At 42.6% G+C, this 15,906-nt stretch overlaps 1 protein-coding gene across 1 annotated transcript in view; it reads left to right on the top strand.

Annotated features, from left to right (window-relative positions):
- CPD (carboxypeptidase D) overlaps window positions 1–12,674 on the top strand; it is a 59,246-nt gene extending 46,572 nt beyond the window's left edge. Inside the window, exons 13-21 of the mRNA XM_038759661.1 lie at window positions 1,385–1,580; window positions 2,578–2,713; window positions 3,248–3,397; window positions 4,567–4,662; window positions 4,746–4,810; window positions 5,053–5,184; window positions 6,013–6,198; window positions 7,059–7,158; window positions 7,994–12,674. Coding sequence (XP_038615589.1) covers window positions 1,385–1,580; window positions 2,578–2,713; window positions 3,248–3,397; window positions 4,567–4,662; window positions 4,746–4,810; window positions 5,053–5,184; window positions 6,013–6,198; window positions 7,059–7,158; window positions 7,994–8,220 — 1,288 coding nt within the window. The 3' untranslated portion in view covers window positions 8,221–12,674. The remainder of the gene's footprint in view (window positions 1–1,384; window positions 1,581–2,577; window positions 2,714–3,247; window positions 3,398–4,566; window positions 4,663–4,745; window positions 4,811–5,052; window positions 5,185–6,012; window positions 6,199–7,058; window positions 7,159–7,993) is intronic.
- The last annotated feature ends 3,232 nt before the right edge of the window (window positions 12,675–15,906 follow it).

Here is a 15,906-nt window from a genome sequence, read left to right on the forward strand (position 1 = left end):
CTCTGTATGTTGCCAACTTGTACTTCCCAAGAGCTTAGTACAGTGCTCTGCACACAGTAAGCGCTCAATAAATACGATTGATTGATTGACTACATAAAGGTAAAACAGTGTAAGAACACGAGGCCATTATCAAACACAATAAGAACTTTAGAGCACAGCAGTTGAAGGAGGCATTTTCAGGCTGTTATTACCTCAGGTTAGGCTGTGGGAAGTTAAATGGGCATAGTTTTTCCAGTGTTTTAAAGGTGCTGAGGCATTTTACTCTGGTCTCCTGACCCTGCTGTGGGAAGTCAGGCCCTGGGGAGGGTACCGAATATCCCAGACAGCGTGGCTCAGGGTACTGTTAGACTGCTGCTTTGCTCTCATCTGCTCCAGAGAGGCAGGTTGGATCCTATTCATCAGCAAATTTAGCGTACAAAATAGCACAGATTTGTTTTTCCTGGTATTTAAGCATTTCCTACGTGCCAGGAAATGTGCTGGGCTGGATACCAGCTAATCAGTTTGGACACACTCCATGTCCCACATGGGACTCACAGTCTTAATCCCCATTTTACAGGTGAGGTCACTGAGGCACAGAGAAGTTAAGTGACTTGCCCGAGGTTATGCAGCAGACAAGTGGCAGAATGGGATTAGAACCCAGGTCTGTTACTCTTAGGCTTGTGCTTTGTCTGCTAGGCCCCACTGCTTCCCACAGATTTTTTCATGCACTGGTTTAACCATTTTCTGTTAAATCTTTTTTACGTGTATCATAGGGGTTTTTGACTTGATTCATCTCACATTACATCTTCTGTTGCTTGAATCTGTTGTGAAATCATTCATAGATGTGGTATTTGTCAAGTGCTTACTATGGTCCAGGCACTGTACTAAGTGCTGGAGTAGATACAAGTTAATCAGGTTTGACACAGTCCCTGTCCCATAAGGGACTCACTGTCTATGAGATATGTCAATACTGTGTCTTGCTCTTGGCAACACTACTCTTTAACTATCACTAGTACTGCCTGAACTGTTGTTCTTCTGCTCTAAGGATGTCATCTTTCATTTCCTTTAAGTTTTCTGACTTCACTAAATCAGTCTTTCTAAGATTAACCTGTATATTTCCTTTCCAAACCATAATTTTTAGTGCGAGCTCACTTTATTGGCCCTCCATTTTGAGGGTGTTGATTGTTTCTAGCAAAGTTGCATTCTCACCTAGGCTTATTTATGAGATCTTTCCTTATTGCATTTTTCTTTTTATAATAGGGAAAGTGAACCACCTTTCCTCCAAGCTAAGGAACTCCTTTTGCTGGGCAGACAAAGATTCCTCAAGAGTGTTTCTTCTTGTCTAGGGCTTTTTAAACTCTAAATCAAGTATCTGCTGAATACTTTGCTTCTGATTCTTTTTAAGTTTGGGCCAAAGTGCTGAATTCCGTCAGATCTGGTCCCTGGAAATCTCCAATAAGCCTAATGTTTCTGAGCCTGAAGAACCAAAGATTCGATTCGTTGCTGGTATTCATGGAAATGCCCCCGTTGGCACCGAACTGCTTTTGGCATTGGCTGAATTTCTCTGCCTGAACTACAAAAAGAACCCAGCTGTTACCAAAGTAAGAAACCAGTTCTTTTTTCTTACATAAAGGGAAGGAAAATGACTCTTTACTGGGGCTGTGCTAAATATGTGTGTTCAGCATAGGACTTAAGTGGACACTTTTTTTGTCATGTCTTTTTTGGCATGTGAATTGTTTTATATTTTACATTTTTTTGTCCATTTATAGCTGTGGGTTTAAAAATAATCTTTTAATACATCTTGAATTTATTTTTCGTCTTCATAGTTTTAGCCTTTCTAAGGGGACTGATTTTTGAAGGCATGTGTGAGGAATGTCTTTAGAATGTTTCATTTAATCATTGAACATTTTTGGCACCCTTTATTCATCAAGAGAAAATCATGCCCTTTTCTCCCCACTCTTTTAGGTTTTATTGTTAAAAAAGACTGGTTTAACCATTTTCTGGTAAATCTTTTTTACGTGTATCATAGGGGTTTTTGACTTGATTCATCTCACATTACATCTTCTGTTGCTTGAATCTGTTGTGAAATCATTCATTTTGAAGGCTATTTTTAGGACTTGGACAGCGCCACGCCACACTATGATCCCTCCCCAAAAAACTAGCAACCAAAAATAATTTTTAAACATATTCCAATAAAGAATATGTTAAGATGTAACTGCATACTCTGAGAGCCCAGGGCTAATATTGGAGAAAAGAGGTAATTCATTCATTCATTCAAGGTAATCTTAGGACTGGAACAGTCTTCGAAGAGTGACTTAGTTCTTCACCTCAGCTTTGGGATTTTCTCCTTTTCTGTATGGAATCTTCCCTGAAAACTGATATTAAATTACTTTCACTTTAAAAAGTAAACTTAGGAAACCTAAATTGAACCGAAGAAGTCCTTTTTAAAAAATACCTTGCCACAAATGCTGCTTTCCTTTATAAAATAAGCTACAGCAACTTCTGAGACTTGCGCACTTAAATTTATGGGGCGTAAGGGGGCACGGTGAGGACTGCCTGCAGGGCTATTAAACTAATTGCTCTTGGTTTGCCTTTTAGCTGATTGACAGGACTAGAATCGTAATTGTGCCTTCGCTAAATCCAGATGGGCGTGAGCGAGCACAGGAGAAGGACTGCACCTCGAAGATAGGGCAGACTAATGCACGTGGCAAAGACCTGGACACGGACTTCCTGAGTAAGAGATCTGCTCAGGTTCTTTGAGACACAAAGAGAGCGAGAGAGAGAGAGCATGCGCGTGTGTGTGTGTGTGTGTGTTCTGAAATGCCAGTCAGATGTTCTCACCTTCAATTTTATGGATTCTTTCCAAGATGATGTTTCCCTAGGTTGGCAGGTAACTAAATAGAGGCACCATTTAGCTAATCCAAGCCACTTTCAGAAATTTGTGCACGCTTTAATATACATCCATAGAACACCTTTCTGCTGAACTATTTTTCATTCTGATGGAAAGGCTCCTTAGTCATTGAAATTGTCAGCCAAAAAGAACATAAGATTCAGGGCTCTTCTACTTTCCAGGGTCTGTAGTGTTTTGCAAAGGCTGTAGCTCTTGAGAAATTAAGCATCCTTGTCTACATGCTTTTCTGTAATTTTGTTTGAGTACAGGGAATAGGGTACACTTCCTTTGCAATTTTGTTTAAGAAGTTTTATAATCTGGCTGAAAATACTTTTTTTAATTTAAGGTTGAAAATCCTTTTTTTTTTTTAAATTTAAGGTAATTCCTCACAGTCTGGGGGAAAGAGGCAACCGGAGACGAAAGCCATCATTGAAAACTTGATTGAGAAACAGGACTTCAGTTTATCCGTTGCTCTAGACGGTGGTTCTGTGCTGGTCACGTATCCATATGACAAGCCTGTTCAGACAGGTATGTGCAGTATCTCTCTAGAAATCGGAATTAGTAATACGTAAATTATTACAAACCAGAATTCACTTGTATAATCACTAGAACTGATGTGCCAGTTGTTGGCATTTGGCTGAGGAGTGAATGAAAAGTGTAGTGTTTCTCTTGCCAGCTGTAAGGGGGTTAGGCTCCTAAAAGCACTTGTGGTTGACAAAACCAAAGGCTTTAAAGGGGATTAGAAATTGCCTGGCTTCTGTCAGTCACATCGGATGAAATTCTATAAAGCTGGTGGAAAACAAAAGACATTCCAGACCAGTTTTAAATGGGTTGGGCTCTGAGAATTTCTTTATGCTCCTCTGTCACTTTATCAGTCATACACAGAGGAAACTAGCTCTAACTGCTTAAAGTACACTGTTGCTTTAGCAGTTACAATTAGTTCTGTATGTAATGTTAATGACTCACTGATTACACCATCCTAGAAGCATGCATCTTGAAATGATGACAGGAAATTCGCTCCCAAGAAAAACTGGCTGCTCAAAAATGTACCATCAATTCTCTTAAAGGGTGGTTTTCATTATGAAATTTGGATAGAACCCTATTGAAGAATTAGGGAGTGCAAAATTGCCTAGAATTAGTGTGATGCATAGGTAGATTCAGGAAGGGAAGAAAGTCTTATGGTGTCAGCAGGGGTGTGAATGGAATGATGCAATTTTTCATAACAAAGTTCTTCAAGAATACAACCGTCAGAGTATAGGATAGGAAAAGCATATTCCATGGTAACCTATATGGTCTGCAGAAAACTGAATATGGATATACTAGGCTAGGGAAAACTGGTTGGCAGGGGAAACCTATATAAATATTAGTGCCCACGTAACAGATTCTATTAGGGCACTGATACATACAGCTTTATAGTCTCATTTAGAAAGAGTATTAGGTAAAAATTGGTCAGTAGGGCAACCAGCATGTGAACTTAATTCAATTTAATTTAGTAGGGTTTTTTTGTTTGTTTCAGGGAAGTGATTCATCGTTTTCAAAATCTGATTTTGGTTAAACATGTCAACACATGACCTTTAGTGGGATAGATATCAGATTTAGCGGCACAGAGTGAATTCCTTTCTAAATGCTGACAGTTGAGAACCTGAATCAGTCTCCCCCTGGACCTCCCTACTGACATCTGAAATTTTCTTTTGTAGTGGAAAACAAAGAAACTCTAAAACACTTGGCATCTCTTTATGCAAATAACCACCCATCCATGCATATGGGTCAACCAGGCTGCCCAAATAAATCAGGTACGTGGAGGTGGCTTTTCCAGACTTGACTGTTTAATGTTCTGCTTTGCTGTACTGTGCTGATTTTTGTGATCTTCTTACAGATGAGAATATTCCAGGAGGAGTGATTCGTGGAGCAGAATGGCACAGTCACTTGGGCAGCATGAAGGTAGTTTTTGAGAACACTTTCAAGGTGGGGGGGCAAGGGTAGCATTTAAAAATGTGAAGTTCCATAGCTTTCAAAGGAAGCTGTCAGGGCACAGGGATTAATGCAGACCACCCACATTCATATGAAGACCACACCCCTGGGACCTCTATAGAGGTGAATTAAATCCTCATCCTCTCTGTGATCGGTTAAATGTTTAGGCTCACTCACATCCCTTCAATCACTTTTGTACCTTTCTTTTGTAGGATTACAGTGTCACGTACGGCCATTGTCCAGAGATCACAGTGTACACCAGCTGCTGTTACTTTCCCAGTGCAGGACAACTGCCTACACTGTGGGCAGAGAATAAGAAATCTCTCCTCAGCATGTTAGTAGAGGTGAGATTTTCATCCTTGAAGAAAGGCCTGTTTTAAACTTCCTGTTGATTACTTCCCACTGAAAATGCATAAATTGCTTATTGAAATGCTAGGCAACTAGGAGCTTAGCATGGTTTTGACAGGATAAATGACACGGCGTCCGTGGATGAGAACAATGGATGAGACTTCAGGACTGAGACGCTGCGTGAAGAAAATGATTATGGTGCTGGTGGTTGGCACAGTAATAATAATAATAATAATAATAATAATAATAATGGTATTTGTTAAGTGCTTACTATGTTCTAAGCACTGGGGTAGGTACAGGGTGATCAGGTTGTCCCATGTGGGGCTCACACTTAATCCCCATTTTACAGACGAGGGAACTGAGACAAAGAGAAGTGAAGTGACTTGCCTAAGGTCACACAACAGACAAGTGGCAAAGGCAGGATTAGAACCCATGTCCTTTGACTCCCAAGCCCATGCTCTTTCCACTAAGCCACGCTGCTTCTCCCAGTCTCTCAAACTTGCCATCTGTGTTCCCACTGGGGTATGGTAGTGACCCAGTGAGATTATGTCATTTAAGCTAGTAGTGACCACTAATTTTTGACCAAGTTAAATCATTCTTTGTGTTCAAAAGACAGTATTACCGATGGACCTATAGGGGAGTGTCATTGAGAGGATAATCGGACTCCTTTGCCAACCACTCCTATTAGGGTTGATTCCTAAGGAGGGCTTCTCAAACCCTAAGGGTTTTTAGTTGGAAAATTACAAACTGAAGAGTGTTTTCCCCTTAGTAATCTGAAATGATCAATTAAAAGCCTTTTAGATGAACAAAGCGTTTTCTTTCAGGTTCACAAAGGAGTGCGTGGATTTGTTACCGATAAGAGTGGAAAGCCAGTCTCCAAAGCAGTAATTATACTCAATGAAGGGATAAAAGTTCACACAAAAGAAGGAGGTTATTTCCATGTGTTGTTGGCCCCGGGTTTTCATAATATCAATGCCATAGCCGATGGATTCCAGGAACAGCATACCCAGGTGAGAATCAGAATATGGGCAAGGCCTTGCCTAAGGTTGTTCATTTACCTCTTGCCTGAAGCCGGGCTGTTGAAGTCTGTCTCTGGAGAGAGGAGGGACAGCTGAGGATGCGAGTAAATGCCAAGACCACACTTCTGGCCCACCTTCGGGTCAGTGACGGGCAGCAAATTCACTCAGAATGGTTTTGAGTGGAGGTGAGCATTCTTCTTCTTCTCCTCCTCCTCTTCCTCCCTCTCCTAGCTCAACCCCCTTTGAGTCATATATTTCTATTATAAATGGCTTTGCATGAGTTACGTATTAAGCAGAGTGAGCACTTGGTTCAGTTTTGTGGGGTTTAATTTACTGTTTAGCTACATCTCTAGCTGTATCTTTAAATTACTTACATAGACTAATGTCTGTCTCCCCCGTCTAGACTGTAAGCTCACTGTGGACAGGGTATGTCTTTACCAACTCTGTTGTTTTGTACTCCCCCAAATTCTTAGTACAGTGCTCTGTACACGGTAAGCACTTAATAAATACCATCGACTAAATACTACCGATTGATCTCAGTTGATATTTATGCTCTTTTGTAGATTTTGACTGCTGAGAATTATTCTCTCCTCTTTGTATTGTGACAAGCTTGAGGGGGTTTTATCTCCTGGGATTGGGTTTTCTTTCACGAGCCCTAGCCTAAGCGGAGACTTTCTGTATCTTTAAGCCTGTTATCAATCAATCAATCAATCGTATTTATTGAGCACTTACTGTGTGCAGAGCACTGCACTAAGCGCTTGGGAAGTACAAGTTGGCAACATATAGAGACAGTCCCTACCCAACAGTGGGCTCACAGTCTAAAAATCTTAATCTTGATGTCTTTCTCCTAGGTCCTAGTTCGCCCCGATGCAGCCAGCTCTGTGACCATTACCTTCGACACGGACAACCGATTATTTGGCCTGCCAAGGGAGCTTGTGGTGACTGTAGCAGGTAGAGAGCTTTGTCTCCTGGGAGTCAAAAATGTAAAAACTGTTTATTCTAGTGCTAATTTGGGGGTGAGCTGCCATTACAGTCATTACATGCCATTACATTACAGTCGTGCCATTACATTACAGTGCTCTGCACACAGTAAGCGCTCAATAAATACGATTGATTGATTACAGTCACGATAAATGTATTCCCATTCTCCTATCCCTCTTTATAAGAATATGGTGTGTTTAAAGACCAGAATTTGTGCACGTAGATGGGAGGGAGACAGAGTGAATCGATTTTGGGGGCAATGTGCATGAGTGTGTTAAATGGTTGTGGGAATGTTAAATGTGTGTTAAATGGTGGCTGGATATGAGAGGAGGAAAAATTAAAGGGCCAAAAGAAGTCTTGTTCCCTTTTGCTTTTCATGCCACCAATCCTTTGGCTTGTTTTCTTACAACTGGTTTCGAGATTTATTTTTTTTTAAGAGGTATTTTTTAAGCGCTTACTATGTGCTGAGCACTGTACTAAGAGCTGGGGTAGCTCCAAACTAATTAGGTTAGACACAGTCCCTGCCTACATAGGGACTCCCAGGTTTAAGTCCATTAAATGCACTGAGGGCAGGGAACGTGTCTGCCAACTCTGTTGTACTCTCCCAAGCGCTTAGTACAGTGCTCTGTACGTAGTAAGCACTCAGTAAATACCACTGTGACCAGGCTTCCGTCTTGCACCGCACTCGGTTCAAGTTCCCGTAAAGACCCTCATTCCAAGATTGACCTCGTGGGCGGGTAGCTCTTAAATAAGTGAAGAAGGCAGCTAAGAAAGAAGTGGTTCAGTGGTGGATTGTGTTTGGCAGGTGCGACGATGTCTGCGCTGATCCTGACCGCCTGCATCATCTGGTGCGTCTGCTCCATCAAGTCCAACAGGCACAAGGATGGCTTCCATCGGCTCCGGCAGCACCATGACGATTACGAGGATGAGATTCGCATGATGTCAACTGGCTCCAAAAAATCCCTTTTAAGCCACGAGTTCCAGGATGAAACAGACACTGAAGAGGAAACGCTGTACTCCAGCAAACACTGAAATGCAGGCGTCTGCGTCTCTTCCCCCGCATTCACACTAAGCAGAAGTGAGGCTCCCTGATGGAGACCCAGCAGTATTGGGGGCATCTGTCCTGCTTCCAAAAGCGCTGGAAAGTTTACCTAAATGGGTAACCTCAAGGAATATGGGTGGCAGTTCTGAACTTCTTTTCTAAGACCTCTCATCTTTCGTATTCTGTCCCTATGTGAGAATAGGGCAGGAGGCAGCAGAGGTGATATAGCTTTTTTTTTTCCTCCCCCCCCACTTTAAGGTCAGCTGTTTGGAGCTCATATTGTGACTGCCCAAAGCCAACTGGTAGATGTTGTATGGGCACGTCGTGTTACTAGTGGCGTTCGCTTGTCTATTTTTTTACATATATTTTATTTAAGTGGCTAAGAGAATCCAGAAACCTTAATGCGGGGAAGGTGGCTAGAATCTGTGGCATTAAGCTTTAAAACTCTAGATTTCTCTCAGCCTGCTGAGGGGATTGTGATGACTCAGGCGCACAGAACAGGGGTTTCTTCAATCCAGGTGAAACACGTTGACTTGAGTTGTAGGTGAGTGGCATCAGGAAGGAAAGCCTCTATATCTCACACTCTGCCTGTTCTAAGGCTGTTTAGGAACTGTCACGCTGTACTCTGAGGTGGGGCCATACTACCTCTTACTAGGCTTAGCACAGCGCTTAATCTCCCAATTTTCCGGGAGTGTTTGCAGGTCCCCTGGGGAAAGTGGTGTTGCAGAGAGATGAGAAGAGACCTAGCAACCGCTAACTCTATGCATATATTTTACCTTAAACTCGACAGAGGCCTGCTACTGCAATTTACGAATTTCTGGTTCCAAAAAAATAATGCTAGGCTGTTTCCTGAATTGGAATTTTCATATGCTGTGCGGCCTCATTGCTTCAGATGATGCACCTATTCACCATACTACAGTCTTCTGATTGAAATCAGAACTAAAAGATAGAGGTCTAATTGCACATTATTTAACCATTATGCGGACCAAGGGGATCTAGAGATTGTGGCTCCAATATTAGCAGCATAACAGCCTTATATGGTAACTCAGTAATCCTCATTCTCTTAGGGATGAGCAATTTGACCTATCCTAGACATACTGAGGGGCGAAATGAATGAATTCTTGTACCCACTGATTCTGTTGCCAACTTTTCTGACCGACTTTTAGCTAGACAAAACTTGTGTTTAAACACGGCCGCCTCCTAGCAAGCTAAAGACTGCTTGTAAGTCATCAGTGTAGTGCACTATTGCGGTCTTCACTTCCTCACTGTTATTCAAAATGCCTAAGAGGTTTGCGTTTTTTATCACGTCTATCGACTTTCCCTGTTCAGTAAACAATGATGTGTTTGGTAAGTATGATATTTCTTAGCAACCATTCAAAGTGGTGCAATAGCTCTGCTGCTACTTCTCTCTTACAAGTCAGTGATGGCTCTGAAACCTCGCCAACCTTACCACCGCCTCTGCGGATTGCCCGCTTGTCCGTTCCTCTTTGTCATCCCGAAGCACCCTTTAGGAGGGGCCTGTCCATTCTACATAATGGGGGCACGGAAGGATGCGTCTGAAGTGGTTTGGAAACAGCCAGCGTGGAGCTGTTGGACTGGGTTAGTGAGAAGCCACTTTTACATTTCAGTGGTTCTAGGCCCCTCAGTGCTGATCAGAAAGGCTTCTCCAGTCAGGAATTTGTAGCGGGCCGTCATGGAAAAGTAATGAAACCTTTATTCCCCCCACCACCTTTTTTTCTCCCACTTCCCACCCCCACCATGACTGGTGTTTCTGGGGGAAAGTCAAGTGGCTTTACTGCTTTATTCCATCTGAAGCCGCTGGTCCTTGGGCAGGCAACCCTCAGACTGGCTCCAGCACTTGGCTTCAGACTGTAATCTGACCAGTGGCAGGCCCCACTTGGTACATTGCAGCAGGCTTTTCCACCTCTGCAAGATGCTGCCTTTTTAATCCTATTGAACTCAACATCACTGCCTTATCACTCCTCATTGGCCAACAGGGGACTGCCTTCCAGTCGACAGACGCATTCATGGACAGATTGAATTATTTTGGTAATTCCTTCCAGAAAATCAGTCATATCCAGCTGACAGGATTGGGTTAGGAAGGAATGATGGAAAGCCTTCCCCCATCCATAAGTAATGTTTTAAAAACATTGTGCTCTGTACCTAGTCAATCCCAGTTTGTATTCCCCCCCATTCTGATCAGTGTGATGACTACAAATCTACCAGGTTTTGTGTTCTGAGCCCTTGCTTGATGTTTTGTGGGAGGAAGAAGAGTAACCACATAACACCGAAAGCTACTTGTGTTTCGAGCCGTCAGGTGAAGTGCGTTACAGCCAGCGTTAATTCGCCCTTCAGTTTTCACTGGAGATTTTAAAGAGCATTACTGTATTAAGAAAGTAGCTTAAATTAAGTTTGCCTTTCCCTGTAAGGCAGAAGTCTTACCCAGGACTGAAGTAACCCTGTCCAGCAGGAGGGCAGAGTGCTAGGTTACTGGACTGAACCTCAAAAGATGGGCTGTGCGGGGTTTAGTGGGGACGACAGACTTTAGGGAATGGGGTTTCTTCGAATCAGTGCTGCCATTTCAGAGACCATCGGGGCAGGGATGAGACCAGTTTGTCGTGAAACTGGGTCGGCCCCAGTTTTCTCCCGTCCCCCGTGTAAAGTGTTGTCTAGCTGGATGATCACCGGGTGCATTCTGCAGTGTCCTCTGGGGTGATCCAATCCCCAGCCCTGCTCTTAACTATGGTGAGTTTGGAGCCTTCATTCATAAGGGCAAAGATGATGAAGTAGAGAAGATTAAAACTGTATGCCTATGCTTTAATCAGTGAACCTTTTCCAGTGATGCAAATGCGATCATTTTAAGAGAAGGAAAAACTCTGCTTCGGTTCAGTTTCTAAAGGGATGAGAGGACTCTTTCCTGGTGATGTGAGGGACTCATGGAAACTCACTGAAAGGAATTCTGCCTGGAACCTGCTCAACCTTTGGAGGAGGAAATGTTGCATTTTTGGCCTGGTTGTTATCAGTCAGAGTTTCTGCCTGAATAAGATATTATTCCACCTGAAAAAAAAAAAAGATAAATGTGATATGTTGAACTTGTAAATTGTGATTTGGCAAATATGAATAAAAACGGAAACTTTGCCAACAGTGTTACTGATCTGCGTATGATTAGAAATAGGGCAATTCAGAGTTTTGTCTTCACGACCTGTTCCTGGCATTCCAAACACCCCTCGGCATTAAGCGTTTTTGTTACCGCTCTTATATTTGCAAGAAATGTAGTCTTTGTGCCAGGTTTGTGTCTGCTGAATGAAAGCCTTTTGGCTAAGAAGGCTTTAATTCCGTAATGCAGCTTGGCCTAGTGGAAAGAGCCCAGACCTTCTCATCCCAGTTCCACCGCTTGTCTGCCGTGACCTTGGGCACCTCACTTAACTCCTCTGTGCCTGCTTTCTCATCTGTAAAATGGGAAGTAAACCCCACTCCCTCCTCCTTAAAATGAGAGCCTCATGGGGGACAAGAGCTGTGCCTAACCTGATTTTCTTTTATCTACCCAGCACTTGGTACAGTGCTTGGCACATAGTAAGTGCTTAACCAGTACCATAATAATAATGGAACTATAACGCAGGGCCTCAACAGGGCAATACCACGAACAGCAAGCCAACCAGCTTTTGCAGGAACAAACCTGCCTGAAATTTTCCCCTTAAGTTGCGCTTTCATTTTTAACAAAAAAGCAACATTGCAGACCAAGCTGAACAATATTTTTTCCTGGTCTTGCATTTTTTATGTCCCGTCTCTGGGCCTCTGCTTTAATTAAAAGGACGGGGTGACTGGGGTCAGCTCCCGACTACCCTCCGGAGCAGAGGTGTGGGTTTGCCGGGCGCAAGATCTTCCGTCTTCCCACCCAATACCCTCAGCAATAACTGTTAGTCTAGCAGCCTGCCTACGTTTCAGATCAGTGGCACAGACATTTTCTACTTTGCGGGATGTATTTTGAGATTTACTAGAGTAAATGGACATTCGGGGTTCACTGGGTATGAATTACTATGTAAATGTGCGTGATTGAAACTTTTATAAGCAGCGTAAGATGAATGTACTATACATTCTAATTTGGCCAGCCTTCTTGGGGCACTGATTTAGAGGTATTTTATTCTCAGCTTAAAATTCAGCATTTCACAAATCCGAGCCCTTGAGTTCTCTGGTTCCAACCAGTCTCAGTAATTATTTTCATGAAGTGCCCAGCCAACGTAAGCTCGTGTCAAGTGCTTCAGTCTTTGGTTTATAACATGCACCGTGCCTTCAAAATGAGAAAATTTCAAAGGGACTTAAATGGAGTTGAACGATAGTTTTAAAAAAAACCCTGTAATTTATGTGAATTCTAACTATGTACCGAGGGCCTTTTGTTTTTTTACATGTAAAAAATCTAATAACCTGTATAAAAGTTATTTTATGATGTCTGTCTTTCTGTGTTTTGTCTTGTACACTCCAGTCGTTACCAGGAAGAAATAGTCTGTGTGTACTCTAGTCTTTGCTCTCTTGAGGGGAAGTATGCGTGTAACATACAAGGGGGTTGGCTCTCTTAGTGACATCATCCATATTAGATTCTTTTTTCGCTGAAGAGCCAGGCCAACTCTGCCGAATCTCCAAGTCTTCACCGTGTTTACAGTAAGAGGGTAGTTAGGAGCCTTAGGAAAGTAGATTGACCTCTGAATCCCGTTCAAGGCTCCAGAAGTCCCTGGAATCACTTTACATTTACACGTAAATCAGGGACTTTAAAATTTGCCGTTGTAAAATAGCACACCTTGAGACTTTAAAACTTGCCATTGTAAAATAAGTACACGCCTTGAGCTTACCTACTCTGTGGATAATCATCCAATCAATGGTATGTACTGAACGCTTACTGTGTGCAGAGCACTGTTCTAAGTGCTTGGGAAAATAGAACTAGCGGACACATTCCCTGCCCATTCCGAGCCTACGGTCTAGAGGGGTGATAGACATTAATAATGAAAAAAATGAATATAATGATATGTGCATATGTCCCTCTAGACTGTAAGCTTGTTATGGGCAGGGAATGTCTGCTGATTCTGTTGCATTATACTCTACCAAGTACTTTGTACAGGGCAATGCCCATAGTAAGCGCTCAGTAAATAGGATTGAAGTACTGTGGGGTTGGGAGGGGAGCGATACTGGCTGTCCTACATATTCTGAAAGAAAGGTCCGTTTGGTTGCAATGGCTGAAATAAAACAGGTATGGACTCCTGGGAGAATGGAGGTATGTACTAGCCTGTTAAGTGAGCGATAGAACCACCCAACCCCGAATGTGAACGTCCTGCTTGGAGGTTAAGATCATGTACTGAACGTATAAGTGGCAAAACTTGCTTATTTTGTAATTCTACTTAATAAACTTTGAAGATGTGTAAGATAGGAGATGCTCAGAAATAGCAAAGCAGTAGGGCTCGGATGCCGTGCTCTCTATTAGCCATTGCTTACGTTTAATGAGACATTTCCCTAAAGCATGCCTAATTATCAATCAAATCCTAATGAAACAAAATGGTACTGGGGGGTTGGAAATTATTCAAAACAGCGGTTTTGAATCTTCATAAATGGAGATTAATAGCCTGATTAAATGTGACATGCAACCTGTCATTTGAATATGTGCTGTCATCATCATCATCATCATCATCAATCGTATTTATTGAGCGCTTACTATGTGCAGAGCACTGTACTAAGCGCTTGGGAAGTACAAATTGGCAACACACAGAGACAGTCCCTACCCAACAGTGGGCTCACAGTCTAAAAGGGGGAGACAGAGAACAAAACCAAACATACTAACAAAAGAAAATAAATAGAATAGATAGGTACAAATAAAATAAATAAATAGAGTAAAAAAAATATGTACAAACATATATACATATATACAGGTGCTGTGGGGAAGGGAAGGAGGTAAGATGGGGGGGATGGAGAGGGGGACGTCTCTGTATCATCATGCATATTTTACACCATCTTTCAGAAGAAATTCCCATTAAGAAAGTTTCCATTTTGATGAACTAAACAAAACATTTGATCTGCAGCATTGTAGCAAAATATTGGCAAGCTTGGTAATAGCATTTTAGAGCCTTCCAGCCTGATTCACATCCACACCGTCCCAAAAACTGTATAAAAAAGTGTGCAGTAGACTTCCACCACTTTGTCCTCATTTGCCTGGGTAATATCAGCTTATCAAAATCCCAGCTCTGCCGCTTGTCTGCTGTGTGGCTGTGGGCAAGTCGCTTAACTTCTCTGTGCCTCAGTTACCTCATCTTTTAGAGTGTGAGCCCACTGTTGGGTAGGGACTGTCTCTATGTGTTGCCAGCTTGTACTTCCCAAGCGCTTAGTACAGTGCTCTGCACACAGTAAGCGCTCAATAAATACGATTGATTGATTGATCTGTTAAATGGGGATTAAATCCTACTCCCTCCCACCTAGGCTGAAAATGGGGATTAAATCCTACTCCCATTTAGGCTGTGAGTCCCATGTGGAACAGGGACTGTGCCCCAACTGATAACATGGTATCTACCCTAGTGCTTAGAACAGTGCCTGGCACATAGTAAGCGCTTAACAAATACCATCATAATAATCAGCGGTATTTATTAAGCACTTTGTGCAGAGCACTGTACTAAGGACTTGGGAAAGTACAGAGTTGGTAGACACGATCCCTGCCCACAGTGAACCTATAGTCTGTAGGGGGGAGGCAGACATTAAAATAGGTTAGGGGAAACATATAATAATGACATTTGTTAAGCGCTTACTATGTGCGAAGCACTTGAGAATGTGTACGTATTGTAGGGTTGGGCTGAGTAGCAAAGTGCTCTGCTCATTTATTATTGCTAGTGCTAGTAAATGCCTTCTAACTACTGCCACAATTTCAAAAATAGCAAAGCAACCAATGCTCCACTTTGCAGGATTGTTGAGTACTCTGAGCAACACAGCTGGACCGCTTCCTGATGTCATACGTCTTGGCTCGTAGGTGGTGGCCCCTGCGCCGTGCAAGAGGAGAGGAAAGCCATTGCGGATGAATTCCTGGATGAGAGGTCCGTGACTCAAGGGAAAGTAGGATATTAGATGATCCATCTGTACTATTAAGATGGTTGTGTCGAAAGGACAGTCATTACACCAGTAATCACCATCATCAATCGTATGTATTGAGCGCTTACTATGTGCAGAGCACTGTACTAAGCGCTTGGGAAGTACAAATTGGCAACATATAGAGACAGTCCCTACCCAACAGTGGGCTCACAGTCTAAAAGGGGGAACCAGTAATGAACCAGAAACTTCCTGGGACGTCGTTACTCTCCAATGATTTGTACGGATTCCTCCAAATTAGCACTGGGGAGTTTCATTCTCTCCGTAGCCTCTTTCCTCTTCGGTTTTCACTCCTAATCTCCAATAGTAGATGGGAACCAGCCACTACTCATGGTCCCTGTTGCCAATTTGTACTTCCCAAGCGCTTAGTGCAGTGCTCTGCACATAGTAAGCGCTCAATAAATACGATTGATGATGATGGGGTCTATTCCACCATCCTGGCCTAAAATAGGCCTCTCATGGGTCTCCCTTTAGACCTTTGGGCTGCAGAAAGTGGAACCTATCTACCTCGACACTGGAAGAAAAACTTCACGGACTCTAAATTATGTTCAGAAAGAGTATGT

This window comes from Tachyglossus aculeatus, chromosome 17, assembly GCF_015852505.1.
Source record: "Tachyglossus aculeatus isolate mTacAcu1 chromosome 17, mTacAcu1.pri, whole genome shotgun sequence".
Lineage (NCBI taxonomy): Eukaryota > Metazoa > Chordata > Mammalia > Monotremata > Tachyglossidae > Tachyglossus > Tachyglossus aculeatus.